The 20663-nt window shown below is 45.6% G+C and overlaps 1 protein-coding gene across 1 annotated transcript in view; it reads left to right on the top strand.

Moving 5' to 3' along the window:
- The first annotated feature begins 1088 nt into the window (after nucleotides 1–1088).
- LOC147707296 (uncharacterized) overlaps nucleotides 1089–20663 on the top strand; it is a 154233-nt gene continuing 134658 nt past the window's right edge. The window contains exons 1-2 of the mRNA XM_086925632.1: nucleotides 1089–1146; nucleotides 7654–7887. Of these exons, the coding sequence (XP_086781758.1) occupies nucleotides 1089–1146; nucleotides 7654–7887 (292 nt within the window). The remainder of the gene's footprint in view (nucleotides 1147–7653; nucleotides 7888–20663) is intronic.

Raw genomic sequence — 20663 nt, forward strand, 5'->3', positions numbered from 1 at the left:
GTCGTTCCCTCGTGCTATGTCGGTTGACATGATCCTGTCACACTTGGAAGGTGATATGGTCCTCATACGAGTAGCTGAAGCTCTGAAGAATGGTTTGTGGGACAAATCCTCAAAAATGTCCAAGGATGGTCAGAAGCTGACAGAACTAGACTGGGACAATTCTGGAAGGTTCATAATGAACTGAGCGCTGCAGACAACGGCATCATCCTGAGAGGATCCCGATTCGTAATACCAAAAGACCTACAAAAGCAAGCCACAATTCTTGCTCATGAAGGGCACCAGGGCACCGGGAGAATGAAGTTAAGGATGAGGGAAAAGGTGTGGTTCCCTAATCTGGAGGAGAGTGTAAACACAGTAGTTCGCAACTGCCGAGCCTGCCAACTTACCAGCAACTCTGAAGCCCCTGCTCCGATAATCACAGACGATCCGGCTCCATCGCCATGCTCCTGGGTCAGCCTTGATTTCAGAAGTTTCCCTGACGGAAGGATAACTGTGGTCCTAGTGGATAGCTATACCAAATATCCCATTGTGGAAGTGGCACCATCCACAAGTTTCATGAACGTGCAACCTATCTTGAAGAGAGCGTTTGCACTATTCGGCCTGCCCCACGTCATCAAAACAGATAACGGGCCTCCGTTCCAAGGCAGTGAATTCAGGGAGTTTCTGAAAGAGATGGGGATAAAGCATTACCAGATTACTCCGCAGTGGCCACAGGCCAACGGATAAGTTGAGCGATTTATGAGCACCATCAACAAAGTCCTGCACATAGCCACCGCAGAGGAGAAAGATCCGGAAGCGGCCCTCCAGCCTTTCCTGAGGGAATACCAAAGCACGCCCTATTGCACTACGAAACGATTCCCTTGGTCACTCATGCTGACAGGCGCTCGGCGTGACCTATTTCCCATGGCAGATGGCTGGGCCCCTGAACCATATGACCCCGCCAGTACACAAGAAAGAAGACGGGCGACCAACGACAAGGCCAGCGGTCGCCGGAGGGTACGCACCCGGGTGATGTTTCCAGGGAGCTCCGTACTAATACAAACTCAGCGGCCTGGTGGGAAGTTCCGTACGCCCTATGAGCCCGGGCCATGGATGGTGAAGTCAACAAAAGGAACCGCAGTTACTGTCGAGAGAGCTGGAGAACAAGTAACGAGGAACATATCCTGGTTCAAGCAAATTTCCTCTGTACCTGCACAAGCCAAGATACCGATCCGACACTGGACAATGAGCCATTATTGAGCAGTCCTGGAAACAGTCGGAGTGGTGTATTAACACCTAGCCCTGTGAGGCCATCACCTTCCAGGCTGACCTGTCCGAGTTGGTTAACGAAGGACTGGCTGCCAGGGGATTGGAACGAGACCCCCATGCTCAACAGCATCCATATAGCCTCAGGCCTAATCCAAGGCCCAACCAGAGACTTGCAGATTTTGCATGTTAAAAATGTTTCAAATGTTGGTTTAAAGAGGACTAATTTGGGATGGGAGGTAACGGTCTAGTTTTCCTGACCAGGGCTGTATCAGCCCCGGAAGCACCCCTCAACTATGTATCACTCTCTGGCCAGGCATGGCTAGAGAGCTTAAATCAAGGGACCGAAGTCGCTCGGGACTTCCGGTCCAGACCACCGAGCTACTGTGTGTGTCTTCCACTTTATTGACCGTGTACCCTGTCCCTTACTGTGAGCCCCTTAGGAGACCCCGCGACAGAGAGCAGGACAAGTCAAAGAAAACACCCAAGACCCCATGAACGTGGAACTACTGTGGAGGAGCAATCCGCTGACCTAATGACTGTCCAGCGAAATGGAATAAATGGACCTTGTGTCGGAAATATATTTGTCACTCAGTAAGTCAAAAATACTTTATTTCGGCTTTGCAGCCATAAAAGCAATATACATTTTACATCCAATAAATTAAAATATTACAATAGAAAGAACAATTTAGTGAGGGAATTCGGAGCGAGCATTCTTTTGTCACCAAAATATTTTAAATCTTTAGCTCAGCTTTGGCAGACATAGAATGGGTGCCTGGCCCCCTAGATGATAGCATGCAGGTTGACAGAAAAACCAGAGTCACTTAATTGGGATTTGTAAGACAAGTTAAAAAAATATCAAAACATTTTCAGAATTAGAAACTTCTTATTAAATAAATAATTTAGAATAATAAACATTAAAGTTGCATAACCAAAGTAAACATAATTACTATCATCATTTTTTCTGGAGATTAACATAGAGCAACAAGTGGCAGTAGGAGTGAAATATATTCACTTTGCAATAGCCTGCAGCTCCTCCAAGAATAGGAGGGCATATTATCAAGAACTGCGATAAAATTATCGCGGCTTTAGCGTCAGGAAACTGCAGCTAAAACGGCGATAATGGGCTTGATAATATGTCCTTGTGAATTCCCATAGCAGCACTTGTTCTGGTGTTAACCTGAGCTGCTATGGGAATTCACAAGGGCATATTATCAAGCCCATTATCGCCGTTGTAGCGTTTTTGGAATGTAACTGCGTGTGCGTGTGTATATGAGAGAGAGAGCAGTGAATGTGTGAGAGTGTGTAAGTGGTAGCACACATGTATGAGATACACAGATGGTGAATAGATGTGTACCTGAGTGTGAGATATGAACTCAATCTGAGAATAAGTAGGCGGTAAAGCTTGGGAGAGTGTAAGAGATCATATATTGCTCTATGGGTAAAGACAATGCTGTTTACATGGCATGTAGTTAGTGGCAACATTTGCAAAGCAATGTGGTGACCTACTTATCATCATCTCTTCCTATCGCCCTGAATAATATCTGACGGTTTTGAGGGGATTTCTGATGAAGACAGGTGGTTTATACATGATATTTGAGAGCTTTAACCAGAGTCTCTAAACATATCTTTTTAGAGGAGCCCTTTATGAAATGTCAAACCACTGTTGCCAATGCACTAGAGAGAGTAGGCTGCAAAAAAGAGGGAGACTACTGTGGAAACCGCTGCTTTATTTCCAAAAGATGCCCTACCTTGACAGTGTAAGAATATGTGATGGACTAAGCTACTTTTTTCTTTTTTGTCTTTTTCTTAAAATGCACATTTTTATTTGCTTTCTCCTACTAATGATAAAGCACCACTCTGTTGAAACTTTCAATGTATTTGCATTGGTCCTGTGAATGTAATGATATCCCTATCAAGGAGACAACTGACCTCACTGTGATATGTAAGACTTATAAAAGGCTTTTAGGGCTGGAAGCAGAAAGAGTTAAAATAATTTCATCTCTAGAATTCTGTGTGCAACTTGAACATGATAAACTCTAACCTTTGTTAAAGAGTTGGGAGAAGAACGCCAATGCACTTACTTCGAGAGTCCATGTTTAACCTGTGCATCACATGTTTCGGCAATGCTGAAAATCATCTAGCACCTATAGGCAGTTCACATCAGACTACATAACTACATCGCTAAAGACTTCTGTTCAGGATAGGTCTTAAACCCTGGGCTTTTCAGAAAACACATCAGACACTCATCATTAAGGGGCAGATTTATGTTAACTGGCGAATCCCGAGGGATGCACCAGTTAACATGCGCCACAGTGCGCTACAGCTACGCCACCCATGGTGCGCAGCATTTACAATGCGGCGCACCATGGTGCAAAAACGGCACAGATGCGTGACGCATCTGTGCCGGAAATGTGGCGCATTGCTGGAGTTGCGTCGCAAGCGCTACGCAGCTCCAGCAAGGCTCGGGGGTGCCCCATTCTACTAATGCTGCATCAAGACCTACGCCTGCTTCAAGCAGGCACAAGGTTTTGACACAGCATTGCCCTGAAAGTGACTGAGTGAAATCTCATAGATTTCACTCAGCCACTTTCAGGAGGCGTTCCTGCGCAGGAACGCCCCCCCTGCGCAGGAACGCCTCCTTATGGCGCAGTGCTTTACAATGTGACGCATCTCCGAGATGCGTCATGTTGTAAATAGGGTGCATTGTTTGCGCCGCAGTTGCGTCAAATAAAGTAACGCAATTGCGGCGCAAAGAGGCGCAACGGCCTCATAAATCTGCCCCAAAGTTTTGTTATCTTAACAGAAGGCAGTGAGAGGAGGCTGTTACACTAACAGTGTACTGCTATTCTGAGAAGTGTTAGAGGGTAGTCTGTGTGTATGATCTAGACTAACATCCTCGTGAGGTAAATCAGTGAGCCTGAGCAATGTATAGCCACAATTTTGGTAGCTAAAGGAACTGAAGCATAGGGAGTGCAAGTCATTTATTGAGGATCACTCATTTTGTTTTTGCTTAAGTGTGGATGCCAGAGGCAGTTAGCTATGCAAATAGAGACTGTCCTTGGTTGCTGAGCAAAGCTCACTATTGCATGGCAACAGAGTGCAACCAATAAAATAAGTCCTACCAGATTATTCCATGCTACAAGAGGGAAGAAAGAATGAGGCAATGATCCTGGTCTGGGAAACGGCCACTACAACGCGGCTGTTTCCCCGTTTAACATTAACCACGCATGAATCATAACGCATGCGTGGTTAACACGAATAGCCTTTACCACGCATACCTTTACTACGAGATATGTAGTAAAGACATGTGTGGTAAAGGCTATTTGTGAAAAAGGGGGCGCGGGCCCCTTCCCCCCCCAAAAAAAGCATGAGAAAAGAAAAGGGGGCTGGTGGTGTCTCCTCCCCACCAAAAAGAATGCACCTGATAAAGGCAATCAACGTCGTTAGAGGAAACAGAAGTCTCACTTTTCTTTCCTCTTAACAACGTGCAATGTGAAAAAAAAGAACATGAAGAACAGATGACCGATGAGACAAAGTGGAGAGGTAAGGGAATTTTAGAATAAAAAAAGAGTATGCCCTTACCAGGCATACATTTACCACAAAAAACGTTGTAAAAATATGCGTGGTAAAAGAATATTCGTGCTAAAGGTTATGTGTGGGAAAGGCATTCGCGTTGTAATGCATGCGTGGTAAAGGCATGCTTTGCAATGGAATGCATTGCTGTATCATACAACCATATATGTCAACAAGGAGAGAGGTAGGGAGAATCAGAGACACTCTCTTGATCCCCGGTTAAGTATCAAACAACAAAAGAAGAGAGGTCTGGTCAAGCACAAAGCTACCAGAAATATGGGGCAAAGAGATAAGAGGGTAATTTTGAACACAGTCACTCTATTTGAGTAGGAAAGCCCTCACACACCGACCTGGTCAGTGTCATGCTTCATCATCGGGCCCCACCGAAGAGACCGAGTGTCTCTTCGGTGTGCTGCGACGCCAGAAAGACTGCGGAGCTGGTCGTGTGGGGAGGACGTGTTGTGGAAATTATAAAATTAAAAGTGCCTAACAGGGTATCAAAAAAACTTTTAATGAGTGATCCCTAAGACACGTGTAAGTGGTATATGTGTCTGAATTTAAGGGCCAAGGTTATTAGGATTTTGGTTAAATTCAGCTAAATACCACGAGTTTTAAAATTAATCAGTCAACATGTTTCTGCCGTACTTGTGGTATATATTCACCATGGCATTCTTCAGGACTATACCCCGGCGGTATGGACACTCTAATAGTCCACCCTGACCTGGGGACGTGAAAGTGAAAAAAGGAAAAGTGAAAAAAGTGCTTAAAAATTAGAAGAGCAATTGCTCATTCCAAAAAAGCCCCAGATTCAGGGGTGTGTCAGCACCTGTAAGAGACAATACACAGACAAACAGATATGGACATACATACGATTAGTATATGCCAGCGTAGACTTATCATAGTGCTCCTAAGATGGTGGCAAACCTTTGTGTGCACACAATAACTGATATCTTATGCACCATCCAAGTAGCCCTTGGGGATATTGTTCATGCTAAGAGGTGGAGTGCTAAAGGTGGTTAAAAACTACTATTGTAGTGAGGGAGATAAAAACACGATGTGAATTCTCCATGAGGAGGGATCAATTTGACCAAATGGTCGGTGACCCCCCTAAGATGGTAAGTATGGAGAGCATCTCACTTTTAAAACAGGGCACTACTAGCACCATGGGTCTCGGGAGGAGGATTGGAGCGCGCTTGGCACATCCTAGGAAAAGAAGGAGTTATATGTCAGCGCAACCCATACAGCATACAGGTACTTAGCTTATGGTGATCGTATTAGACGTTCCGCTGGGGATGCAGACTCACGCCCTCAGCGCTCACAACCCGCTTGTCAACCTGCAAGATTCCTCTGAACCGGACCCCGACGATGGAGAGCGGGGCCGGTAAATGAGTTTAAAAGCGCTTTGTTTTCGTTTGCGCGCTCGATTCCGGGTTGGGCGTGTCTCGCTCAGAGCGAGGCTTGGAGCGCACACGCTCACTTGGGCGGAGTGCGCTTCGAATCAAAACGAGGCTTGGAATAGAAAGCCTATCCCTGCGCTATGCCTGAAAGAGGTTTTGGCACGCTGATGGTTGTTAAGGCAACCGAGGGCGCTCGTTGCTTGTTAGAAATAATTTAAGAAATCAGGTCTTTGAATGGGCGAATTCCCTAACTCTAGGGATATAGGCACTGCTAACATTAAGTGGGTAAATAGATAGTGTCAGAGCAGAAATGCACATACTGTCGGAGAAATTGCGTTTTTAGACAGACATAGATCAATCTTTGGGCATGATGTTAAAAAATGCGCAGAGTGTGGAAAAGCACCTAGTATTTAGTATTCGGTGATATGTTTTATTCAGATCGCTTTTATGTCACGTTATCAGCTATCGTTTCAGACACGTGAAGTTATTGACAATGGGGTTCATGATAGGACTGTGTTCCAGGGGATATCGTCGTTAAGGCCATTGGTATTTGTCCCCAGGCGGTATACCCAGCGCTGTTCTTTTTCGAACAGTCTATTTTGTACATTCCTTGTGCCATCTATAGCTTCAATAACAGTCCACCTCATGTCATTGGTGGTATGATTTTTGTCTAGGAAATGGCGACTCAACTTCGTTGTTACTTTCTTGCACCTTATGTTGCTCCGGTGCTCGCAGATCCGTTGTTTCACTTTTCTAGTGGTCATACCCACGTACCGGAGGTGGCAGGGACACGTGATCAAATAGATCACATTGATTGAGTTGCAATTGGTATGTTCACGTTGGGTCCACACTTTCCCTTCTTCCAGTGTCAGAGTTTTGGTAGCTTGTGTTAAGTGACAGACACTACAGTCCGAGCAGGGGTAGTGCCCCTACTGTAGTGTCTGTCATGGTTTTGAAATTGAATCCAGTTTTGACTGCATATTTTATATTACATAGTTTGTCACACAATCTTCCAAAAATCTTCAGAGAGGAATACAATAAAAAATAAAAATGCCACAATAAAATGCATTGTGTGCTATTAAATCTCACTGATATTGTACTTTTTTAACATATGTAAGGCAAATAAATCCTCGCTCTAGAACCTACCCTTTATATTATCATAATGGGGGCCAGGCCCCTTTAACAAATACTCCTGGCTACAGCCCTGCCAAAATATGCTTCCCAACTGCCACACACTGAAGCACTCTGAATTGCACGCTTCCATTTGATGTGCATACAGAAGAACTGTTCCACATTCTTGCAGAATTCAATAACCTTTACATTATCATAATGGGGGCCAGGCACCGCTAAACAAATACTCTTGGCTATGGCCCAGCCAAAAAAATGCTTCCCAGCTGCCACACACTCAAGCACCTTGAATTCCACATTCTTGTAGAATTCAACAACCTGTTTGAGGGCATCAGCTGCATGAAGGAAAAAGTGGTTAAGCTCCATATTGATAGATTAATACAGGCGGTAGCGCTCCAGCACCACCAGATTGCGTTTCATCTGAGACCAAAGGTGGAGATGGAGCTAGAGAAGCTTGAGAAAGCTGGCATCAATGAGAAAGTCACAGGTCCCACCCCATGGGTGTCACCCTTCATGATTACAAGGAAACTAAAGCAACCTGGTGAGGTCTGCATCTGTTTGGGTATGATACTCCCGAACAAAGCCATCTAAAGAGAATGGCACTTGACCCCCACCATCAATGGCCTTTTGGGAAACTGAGCAGAACCAGTTGGTTTTCCAAAGTAGACCCTGGGTCAGGGCACCACCAACTAAAAGTAGCAGAAAAATTCAGGTACAAATCAAATCAAGGAGCATTTATTTAGCGCACACATCACCCGAAGGTCTCATGGCCCTGGCGGACAACTCTTAGACTTTCCGCATAAAAGAGACAGGGCTAATGGTCAAACAGACAAGTTTTTAGAATCTGGCGAAAATGGTTATGGTCAGAGATGATAAGTAGATGAAAAGGAAGTTTGTTCCACAAAGTGGGGGCAAGGAAAGAAAGAGCCCGACCACCGTTTCTGACAGTGCGTACTCTGAGTGGAGTGAGGAGGGATTTATTACCGAACCTTAAGGGCAGGCTTGGCTGGTACCAGATGAGTTTTATTTCCAGTAGCCTGGACCAAGGCCAAACATGTTTTTATGTGTTAGGTATAAGATCTTAAAACATGTTCTTTTCTTCACGGGTAACCAGTGAAGATGTCTAAGGCTAGGCGCTGAGGGGGTTCCTGACTGCAGATTCAGCACCTACCTGGCTGCTGTATTTTGCAAGACCTGAAGTGTAGAAAGGAGGGCTACATTTATTTCTGACAGCAGGGCATTGCCATAGTCCATACGGCTGACTATCAGTCCTTGTACCAGTGGCTTCCTGGCTTTTAGAGGGATCCACTTAAACACTTTGCACAGATTGTGCATAATGCCAAAACAGGAACCAATTATTTGGTTGAACTGTTTTTTCATTGATAGTTGATTATCAGTTTGAAGTCCTATATTCCTCACTGTCTGTTTTGGGCCACCAATCATCTGACCAATGCTCATGAGCTTTACCAAAAAGTACAATCTCGGTCTTGCTTCCGTTCAATTGTAGCTAGTTAATATTCATCCATTTATTTATGTGAGACATACAGTTCTTCAAGCAAGATTTTGCCTCCATAGGGTCAGGACCTAGGGTGGCCAGAATCTGCGTGTCATCGGCATATGACACTACGTCAAAGCTGTATGTTCTGATCACCGTGGCTAAAGGGGTCATATAAAGATTGAATAGCTTAGGGCTCAACATTGAGCCTTGTGGCACACCCATCTTAACAGACCTACTACGAGAAACTCAATTGCCAATCTGTACTCCTGTGACTCGACTGCTTAAACAACTTTTGAGCCACTTCAGGGCCTTCTCCCTGACACCAATATCCCAGAGCCGATGTTCTAAAATGCTATGGGATATGGTGTCAAAAGCTGCTGATAGGTCCAGCAGAATGACAATGTATGTATTGGCATTTATATAGCGCACTACTTACCCGTAGGGTCCCAAGGCGCTTCGACCGCTGCGAAACCCTTCCTGGCTTCCCTGAGAGATGGTCCCTTAATGGGTATCCCCAGGGTGAGACCAGGCATCCCCGGCGGTCTGGTGGGGCCGTTAGTGAAGATGAGGCAAGCTAATGCCCAGAGTTGCCGAGTGTGATCGCTGATCAGAGTGGGCACCGAGGCGAGAGAATTATCGAGTCCGCTGACCCTGGTCCAGAGACCTGCCGCGCCGGGAATCGAACCCTGGTCCCGGGCCGTCCTCTGCTTTCGGGTCTGCCGCCTCTAACCAGTGAGCCACACTACTTCACTATGGATGACTGCCCTCTATCGAATGCAAGTCGGATGTTGTCAGTGACTTGTACCAGTGCCGTTTCAGTGCTATGTGCAGCCCTGAAACCGGACTGTGAGGGATCTAGTAAGCCATGATTCTCGAGATGGTCTATGGGCTGCCTGTTAACCAGTTACTCTAGTACCTTCCCGAAATATGGGAGCAGCGAGATTGGGTGATAGTTGGTTAAGAGTTTTGGGCCTGCAGTGTTTGTTTTTAGAATTGGTCTAACTCTGGCTGCTTTCCAGAACGTTGGGACCACTGATGTTGATAATGACCAATTAAAAAGATTTGTAATATTGTCTAGAAGCACCAGAAGAAATTTAGACTGGACACAAGGTTACACAGGATCAATTGGTGAGCCTGATTTAATTTTTTCCATGGCCTTGGCCACTTCCTCAGTGTTGTATTGAAAGAATTCCTCTAAGAGGGGGGAGGGTCTTCGGAGGAGGTAAGATATTTTTCCTGAGTATTCAGGTATTTTTGCAAAAGAAAGGAACTGTGAATGGTGATAATTTATTCTTCCAAAAATTCGGAGAGGGAATCCGCCAAATCCTGTGACACAGGGATATCTGGCTGACCAGGGGGCATAGTAAATTCCTTTAGGATGTTATACAGTTCTTTATTGGAGTTTGCCACTTTTTCAATACCTTCATACCTACATACCTACTTTTTCTACTTACGTAGGATTACAGCACTATAAGCGCTAAAACATATGCATCTCAAGTACAGCAGAGGTGTTGCAGAACACCATACAGAAGCTGTTGCTCAGTCTGCCTGGAGTTGTTAACTTGAGTGACAACATTCTTGTCTATGCAATATTTGTCAAAGAGCACAAATCATGAAAGGCTGAGAAGTGTGAGACACTAAATAAAACAGTCTTTACACAAGACCTGGTTTCAAAGGTTCATATTTATAATTATGTATTTTCTGAACGTGTGCGATGTGGTATAATTTATAGCATTTAAAAAACTCCTCTTTCTGCTCTTCTATGAGGTAGTGGCAAGACGTTTCCCACCTTTACTTAAAATAGCTTTTATAAAAAATAACTTTTATAAAAGACAGTCGCCAGAACAGTGAAGGGTTAAGTTCTCTTTTTAACTAAACCCAAAGTATGTTCACATTCTCAGTGATACAAAAAATTTGAGAATAGCAAAATGACCCATCACGTGTACACCACCAACGGGTTTACTGGTTGGTACTCACCAGTTGTGCCCACTTTTATCATCATTGGTGATCATTTTGCCATAAAGAAAAGAAAGTGTCCAAAATGAAAACTAAGTGGCAGATTTATGTTAACTGGCGCATCCCCAGGGATGCGCCAGTTAACATGCGCCACAGTGCGCCACAGCTCCGCCAGCCATGGTGCGCCGCATTTATAATGCGGCGCACCATGGTGCAAAAACGGCACAGATGCGTGACGCATCTGTGCCGGAAATGTGTCGCATTGCTGGAGTTGCGTTGCAAGCGCGACGCAGCTCCAGCAAGGCTCGGGGGTGCCCCATTTTGACGATGCTGCATCAAGACCTACGCCTGCTTCAAGCAGGCGCAGGCTTTTGACGCAGCATTGGCTTAAAAGTGACTGAGTGAAATCTCATAGATTTCACTCAGCCTCTTTTGCGAGGCGCACCTGCCCTGGAACGCCCACCCTGCGCCGGAAAGCCCACAAGCGGTGCAGGGCTTTACAACGTGACGCATCTGCCTAGATGCGTCACGTTGTAAATCGTTCGTAGGGATGCGCCACGTTTACGCCACCTTGCGTGACGCAACAGCGGCGTAAACGTGGCGCAAGGGCCTCATAAATCTGCCCCTAAGTGCAGTGAAGTGAGAAAGGTCACATCTCACGATGAGACATAGTGAAATTAATATAGACAAATATGCTCTAATAGCAACCACTTTATTATATACGGAGTGTATTTGTCTAATTTAAACAACGGTTGCTAAGCATGCATACCGTTTCAAGTGCCAACATGTTTCATTGCCGTGTTGTTTTGAGGCAAATTCTTCAGGGCAAATCACTTCACCAGGGCACCGATATTGGACACACCATACACTGTTACGGAAGACTGTCGATCATAAAAACACAACACCATCTAACATCAATATCACTGTTCGTAACCTCAACCTATGTTTTCACCAATATGTTATTATTATTGATGGTAATCCTATTTACCCTCAACAAGCTACTGTTTCTCATACTAGCTTGTAGTATCAAGGTCTCTTGTAAAAACTCCGTATGTGAGTCCTCCTGGTGAGTGAATCATTCACCTAAAATGTCAGTCTATACCAATGCGAATGGAAGAGACAAAACACAGGATTAACAACTAGGAGTGTATTAAATGGGAGCACTGTTAAAGCACTCTCTTCTGTTTTTCAGCGAAATCTAAATACTCTCACTTAGTTAAAAACAATTATGTCCTTGGAGGAAATGCTGTTATTTTAATTTTTAAACGCTCTCTTATACTTCTCAAAGAAAACAGCGAGTCAAGAATACACTGTACCTACTCAGCTGTTCATATACTCTGGCGCACTGTGTCTACTCGCCTGCAGTTAAAAACACATCTTTACGTGGCTATGTTACTTAGACCGGCCACGTAGTCACAGTAAAAAGCCCCATGGGCCTCATTTATGAGGCTGTGCGTCACGTTTTGTGACGCACCAGCAGTGTAAAAAATGTGCATCTAGGAGATGCGTCACGTTGTAAAGCACTGCGCCATAAGGAGGCGTTCCTGCGCAGGGGGGGCGTTCCTGCGCAGGAACACCTCCTGAAAGTGGCAGAGTGAAATCTATGAGATTTCACTCAGTCACTTTCAGGGCAATGCTGAGTCAAAACCCTGCGCCTGCTTGAAGCAGGCGTAGGTCTTGACGCAGCATTGTGCAGATGGTGTACCCCCGAGCCTTGCTGGAGCTGCGTCGCGCTTGCGACGCAACTCCAGCAATGCGCCACATTTCCGGCACAGATGCGTCACGCATCTGTGCCGTTTTTGCACCATGGTGCGCCGCATTATAAATGCGGCGCACCATGGGTGGCGGAGCTGTGGCGCACTGTGGCGCACGTTAACTGGCACATCCCTGGGGATGCGCCAGTTAACATAAATCTGCTCCCAAGTGTATACCGCGCCTCTTGCGATATTCAAATACTGTGATGTATCGATTACAAACACAATCATGTGTCTAATCACGTGGAAATTATCCCAGATTACAATACCATCGAAGGCAGCGTCATTTTAGAATGGGATGATATCATACAATGTGCAATGACGATTGTTCCGCATCCCAAGGGCAATTGACATTAAATCATAACACAGTAGTTGTGCACGTTTATAATTCTAAATGCAATTAACATTTAAATGTAAAACTGGTTGTGAGAGGAAATGTGATGAAAAATGAACCACTTCCTCTGGACTGTGTGACGGAGCTCGGGAGAATGCTATGATTTTAAACACTCTCTAATGATGATCAGCAACGTAAAAGTCAAATATGTACAGCACCTCTTGTGCTATTCGTATGCTATGGTTTATCGATAATATAAGTATATAAATCCCTTATCTGATCAGATCTTCACATATAGTGCACATGTGTAATAAATACCCATCTTGCTTTATATGTATGAAACAAACGAGCACCTCCATCATTATCAGGATGCTCAAAGTATAACACTTCTTTCATAGATGCCAAAGTACAATCAATAATCCGGATTAAAATCCTAGAGACACAGGGCCCTCTGCAAGTTAGAAATTCATCATAGAGGTATTTAAATGACCTAAAACTCAAGTGCTCATTTTTACTTCCCTTATTATGGTGTAGTATACCAATCTTATCCAGCTTTGTTCCATTCAATAAAAATCATTGAGCCCACGTTGGTCACATATATCCTGAAAAATCCAACGTGCATCTTTTGAGGCCAGGATCCTGTCGATGTTATTGGATTACCTATTACCTTCTCCAGGATTACCCAAGTGAAACTATGTTTTTGTTCATGGCAGTGCTGCACAAAGTTCGTTATAAGTTTCCCTGCCTTTATCGTTCCAAAGGTAGAAAAAATTAATGCAAACCACTGACTCTTAAAGGAAATCTGGACTAACAGTGGTCCACCGTTTCATTAGCAAGAGATGGAAACATACCTTCAATTGCAGGTCCAAGACATGTGAACTGCTTGCTGTGCTCCACACTTCGGGCGCGAATGTGATCGCGAGGGGTCTATGGAATGGAGTTTAGCCCTCCATAGGAATTTAAAGTGGATTAGTTTGTGTTTACTGTTCAGGCAGACTTATTTAGTCTTGGTACAACAGAAGGCCCAATATGCATCTTCTATTGGGTGTCCTAGGTCGCACTCCCAGGTCACTCGTATCATGGTGTCTCTGCTGGAAATGAATGCCATAGAGGCCCTATACAGTTTGGAAATGAGGTGGGCTCAATTTTAATTTGTGATCAAAAGGGTCAGTGGTGAAAAGGAAACTGGCTCTAGCAGGAACTCAGTTATCTGTGCCCTCAGAGCGAGACGGAGTACGCTGAATACGAAATGGTCCATAAAGGAGGCTTCACTACACCGGTCTTCCTCTGTGCTGGAAAAAAACATGACCTCTCAGAAATAAATCCCCAAATGTATCTAATGAGTATGCGCTGAGTGTACGCTGTACTAACTTTTCTTCTGTAATGGGCAGCCATAGGCTGTTGACAACCAGTAGGGCTGAGGAGTATAAAGTATGGTGTCCAGTCACTCACGCCAGTTTCTTCTAAGCCCAACTGGTTGTGTCTGTATGTCAGGGAGATCTCTAGGGAACCCCTTCGGTAATATCATTCTGAGTGGGATAAGGAGCACTAAATCAGCCTCCGGTTTAGAGTAAGGTATTCATGCGTCAGGGTGATACCAGGAGTGCGCACAGCTATGTTGCATGACTAAATAATAAATGTGGAAATTGGGGACCCCACCAGCCCACCCCTCTCGCATGGCAGGGTCATCGTGTCCCAGCTAATCCTCGCTCTGCCTCCATCCATACCTTTTCGGAAGAAATGACTGCTTTTGCAGAATGGATGTAAAGCAATTTTTTACAACTTAACGATGAAAAAACTGAGATAATGCTCTTTGGAGACACCCCTCTTCTATAGTCCCCAAATTGATGGCTGGCAGCTCTCGGCCCTTTCCCTAATCCCAAAACCCTGGTCAAAAACCTGGGCATTCGCCTTGATAATGCTTTAACTTTAAAGAAGCATGTCTCCCACACTGCTAGCACTTCCTTTTATGTGTTGGGCTTGTTACAACAAGTTTTTCCTCTCCTACCAGACCACACTCGGAAAACTCTCATTCAGACCATGGTTATTAGTCGTCTTGATTACTGCAATGCTCTCCTGGTCTCTGAAAATGAGTGATCCCTCAACAGGTTACAGGTGGTTCCAAATACTGCTGCGCGACTTGTCACAAACTCTCCATTCAAAAACCCCTTCCCTCACTGCCTTCCAATTCGCAAGAGTGTCAACTTCAAGGTTTGCTGCACAGTCCATAAAGCCTTACATAACAAAGGCCCCTCCTACATTTCTAGGAAGTTTAAGCCTTATGCTCCCTCAAGAACTCTTAGGTCAGGTAGAAAATCACTTCTACAAATTCCCAGGGTTAGGAAAGCTAGACTATGTGGGAAATCCTTTACGTACCTCACCCCCCTCTACTGGAACCAGCTGCCCGTTCACCTGAGGCGATGCCCTGATTACCTGGGCTTTAGGAAACTACTTAAGTCCACTCTGTTTTAACACCTTTTTTTCAGCTTGCCTGCAGCTTTGCTCTAAGCGCAGAGATACCCCTCAGGGGGTGATTCAGGCGCTCTACAAAACCAATAAATAAATCCCATAATAATCTGATCGAATGGGACCATACTGTGCGAAAGAAACAGTTAGGGAGCGGAATGGGAATATTTTGAAACATATAAAGGAATTTTGGGAGCCCACCATTTTAATGATAGCTGCTCTCCCAGCAAGCAAGAGGGGGAGTTTTATCCATTGTTCAACCTGTTGCTCCAGCGTGTTAAGGGCAAGCCAGTTGTTCCGTAAAATGATCTGGTCAACCTCCCTATGGAGCTGTATTCCCAAGTATCTGGTGGACTTATCGCACCACATCAAGGGGAATGCGCATTACCACCTTGCAGTGCATGGTGTCAGCGGTAAAATTTCAGATTTTCCCCAGTTTATGCCCAATCCTGAGAATCCCCCAAACTGGGTGACCTCTCTGATGAGTCGATCTATATTTTCCTGAGGGTGACATACATACAGCACAATGTGGTTAGCATAGAGGGAGATAACTAAGTAGGGGGCCGGTATTGAATTGGAGTTCCTCGTATAAGTGTCTTTCCTGTAAATGTCTAGCCAGGGGATCCAGAGCTATAATAAAAAAAGTAGCAGTGACGAAGGGGAGCCTTGTCTAGTGCTGCTAGAGAGTTGAAATTGGGAAGACAAAGTACCGATTAGCTGAAGTCTGGCCGTTGGCGAGGCATATGGTAGTGCTGTGAGATTGACAAACCCCTTTGGCATGCCTATCCTTTGCATGACAGTGAGAAAAAAATGCCACTCCAAGAAATCAAAGTCCTTTTCAGGGCCAAGTAGCACAGCTGCCTCCGACCCCTCCGGGGCTATCCTGTAAATGACAGTAAATAGGGTTCAGAGGTTGAGGACCATCGACTGATGCGGGACAAATCCCGCGTGAGCGGGTGAAATACTCTTATCCAGCAGCAGCGCCAGTCTGAGCACTAGCATTTTTGCCAGGATCTTGTAATCAAGATTTAACAAGGACAGTGGCCTGTACGATCCACAAAGAAGCAAGTCCTTTCCAAGCTTGGGGAACAATATCATCAAAGTTTCCCGCAGCGTGAGGGAAAGTACTTGCAGCTCGAGAGCTTTGTAGGTAGGGAGCTAATGTACTGTTGTAGGACTTGTAGAAGTTTCCAGTGAAACCATCAAGGCCAGGGGCAGTTGAGCCATTCACGGCATCAATGGCACTGATAATTTCCTCTGCAGAGAGCGGTTCCGCTAAGAACTGCTGCATTACCTTATCAAGCCATACTAATGCAATTTCTTCCAAATATGCAGTGCGGGTCTTGTCACTATTTTTGTGTACAGACTGGAGTATAATCTAGGAACTCGTCCCGGATATCAGGGGTACCAGTCAGTATCTCACCCTGTGACGAGCCAAGACTGTCATTGTATGCCCGTCCAGAAGGGGTCCTTTGGAGACACGCCAGTTTGCTACCATTGTCTCTCCCTTTCTCCATATCAACGCGCAATGGATTACTTGCTTAAGAAGTGTGCTTCCCGTACTGCCGCCTCCCTAAAGTCCGTCAATAGCACCAGACGGCGACTACCTGTGGCCTGATCGAAGTTTCTGGTCTGTTCCTGGTCTAGTAAGCTTAGCTGTTGTTCAATACTCGTAGGTGTACGCCGTAGGTCTCTTAACACCCTAGCATGGTTAGAAATACAGACCCCCTAGCATAAGCCTTCAATGCCTCCCAGAGCGCAGCCCAGGACTGGATCGATCCCTCATTTAGCTAAACATATTCAATAATTGCCTCATGCATCTCAGCACCAAAGACCTTATCAAGCATAGCCTGGCTGGGAAATCCCCACTGTCTTTCACTACCTTCTGGGCGTGGGACATTGTAACTGAGGATGGGTTAGAGAGTGTTCTAGGCAGGTGCTGGGTAGCTTCGTACCAGGCAACCGATTTAGGGGACACCAGCCAGAAGTCCAGTCGTGTCCATGTGTTGTGCTGAGTAATGGGTGTATGCACTGTCACCTGGCCGGCAATGTCGCCATACATCTAACAATCCAAGTTCATCACATAGGTCCAACAGCGCACGCCGAGCATGAGTATTTGTGGCGGGGGAGTCTGATGTGCTATCTCATGCAGGTTCTAGTAAGAGGTTAAAGTCCCCGCCCAAGCAAAGAAAGTACCTCTGATTAGACCTATATTACTTTGTCACAGGAATTTATCGAAAAAATTGTAAAGATGGATGCTATAGAGAAAAAAAAGGCTTTTAGTTACTTTAAAGACATTAGTTTATTTTTTTTCTTTTTATCTTTTTTGTTTTTTTCAATTTGTATACCTGCACCCATTATCGGATCGAACAGTGGAGAGTTGAAAGAGTAAGCTCTTGTGTATCTGTATAGCCGTACAGCTTGCATATGAACTATAATTTGCAAAGTATTTGTGAGGTCCCCATGCTGTGGCAAAATGTGTCTGGGCTAATTTGGGCAGGTGTGTTTCTTGAAGAAACGAAACATCAACCTGGTGGTGCTGCAGGTAGTTTAAAACTTGCATACCCTTCTTAGTGTTATTTAAGCTCCTGGCATTCCATGTGATCAATGTTAAGCTGGAATGGAAGCTCAAATTACCCCCATCTGTCATATGCCTGGCCTAGCACTAGGACTGTTTTTGCATTGTGAAACATTGGTGCAACTGCCACTATGAGTAGTAGACATAAAAAAGAATTGTAGACAATATAAACAAACAACCCCCTCACCCATCCCTGCACTCACAACCGCGGGGAAATCCCCTGTTGATTAATACACAGAGTCTACCATAACTTTACCCAATGATGAAAGGAAGAGTAGAACATCATATACTCAAAGTAGTATAATCCAATCTAACGTGATGCACTCTTGGGGTGTGGCAACGACTCGCCATTCCACCCAACTTTGATAGGATAATTACAAAAATGAAAAAACTAAATATGTTAAATCCAGTCCATGAATATACCCATTAGCAAAATGTAAAACCACAGGACAACTCTGACAAATGAAGGGGTAGCAGTTAGGTTCACTCTGTGGGCAATAGCTCCACGCTGGCTACAGAGTCACTGAGGGGGGGAGGCTCCAGCCGGGTTTTTCTGTTGGGATCTTTCAGTTCCTTTGTTCTTGCAGCAAAACTCTTGGACCTCCGAGGGGGTGTCAAATACACAAGTTTTCCCTGCCACGTCAACACGCAGGCGAGTGGGGTAGATCATGCCATACTTTAGGCCTAGATTTCGGAGCATAGCTTTCACGCCGGTGTACTTCCTTCTTGACTCCTGGACCATAGCCGTGAAGTCCAGGAACAGCGTGATAGTAGAACCCTGCCAGGATAGGGTACAATTTTCCCTTGCCAGCCACAGTGCTGTATCCCTATTCCGAAAATGTAATAGTCGGGTCAAGATAGGTCTTGGCTGTGAGCCTGGGATGGGGCGAGGCCCAGTTGTGAGGTGCCCCCGCTCTACAACAAAGGTGGATGGAAAGGGCTCCCTTCCAAATGAATACATTACGAGTGACTCCACAGAGGTGTCCATTCTACCAGTGCTTGTGGTCTCCGGGACTCCAAGACTACACACATTATTACGCTTTCAAAGTGACATTCTTCAGGATTTTCTCAACTCTTTCTAGGCGTTTAATGGATTGCGCAGCCCCGTCCTCTAAATTGGACAATCTAGCTTCAAATGTATCCAAGCGCCGTTCATGCACATCTACTTTAGCCCCTATGGTGTGGTGTCCAAGTGCTTTTCCAGAGAGTCTAAGCGTCCGTCTAGAGCCTTAAATCCGGCCCTCAGTTCCAGCATCAGGGCATCTAGTTCAGAGGAGTCCACCTCCGGTCTGGCTGCTTCTGCGCCCTTCTCCGGCATTTCTGTGGCCCGTTCTGTCTGTACTCCACTTGGCGTGGTGAACTAAAATACCCTTTGTTTAGGGTCTTTCCGTTCTATGACCACACAGTAGCAATGGAATATGGCGGTCTCAGGTGATGTACTGCCGATTTGGGAGGTGATGCGCAGTTCCCTTCCAACAATTTATTGCACCTCTGTTTATGTCCAAAGCCTCCCCCCTATGCTCCACTTTATGCTGGCTGCTGCGTGACTATCCCTGGAGAACTCACAGTCGCATCACCCAGTGAAAAATCTTTCCTTTCATCCCCCCTAAACTACAGAAGACAGTAATGGTGGCCCTTTTTTGTCCAAATTGGAATATTGCAACGCAAGGTTTCTGGGTATTGATAAGCACCAGATTAGCAAGTTGCAATCGTTGCAGAATGTGGCATCACAATTAATTCTAAAGCTCCCTAAGGGTCACCCTACGTCACATGGAATAAGAGCACTACATTGGCTCCCCCGTGCGACAGCGAATTGAATTTAAGGCACTATGCCTGGTGCACAAAGCATAATATGGGGGGGCTCAGATGACTGTCATGAAATATTCAGGCCCTACATTCCTTCTCAAAATCTACGATCGGCCAGTCTTGGCGTGATCTGTACTCCCAAGTTCCAAAGGGCCAGATGGGATGGCCGCGCCCTGTCTTGCTGTGCGGCAAAGCTGTGGAATAAGCTTCCAGCGGCACTGAGACTACAATCTAACCTTTTAGTTGTCAGGAAAGCCTTGAAAACCCAGCTGTTTACTCCCGAGTAGATCTAGTGCAGCCCCTGCTTTTGCCTACACCCATCAGCGCCAAGACGCCTCGGCATTCGAGCCCTTAATAAGCCCCATATCATCATCATTAGGTGAGTATTATGGCAAGTTAGTGGGGAGCCAGAATCGCGACCATGCCGCCAAGTGTTCTGCACAGGCCCGGTGTTCAAGCCGAGCCTAGTGCGGCCAGGGCTCCCGGCGTAGCTGTGCACATCGAGTTGCCCTCGGGTCCGCTATTCACCACGCACTGACAGTCACCCAACAAACCGAGGCCCAGTGAGCAAATTGAGCTCGGTGTGACCCAGGCCTCCTGCGTCGCTCCCGCAGTTTGTAACACACTCGAGACCCGCCCTTCTATCGCACACCCCCGGCTCCCAACCCACACAGGTCAGTCTCACCAGTCGAGTGAACGGCCCCCTGGCTCACCCGCGGCCTCTCTATGCAGCCAGCTTACCTGCGAGCCCAGTGTAGGAAGAATGAATGAACGGCTGGAAACAAGTTGGTGAGTGATGAGGTTTATTGGTCACATCTTCATGAGTCGAGCTCCAGACAGGAAATGCCCCAGAACATAACAGCATTACCAACCGCAAACCTCCCCCATTTTAAAACACAACATTCTTCCAGCAACACAAGACCGT

The sequence above is a fragment of the Lissotriton vulgaris genome, chromosome 6, assembly GCF_964263255.1.
Source record: "Lissotriton vulgaris chromosome 6, aLisVul1.2, whole genome shotgun sequence".
Classification (NCBI taxonomy): domain Eukaryota; kingdom Metazoa; phylum Chordata; class Amphibia; order Caudata; family Salamandridae; genus Lissotriton; species Lissotriton vulgaris.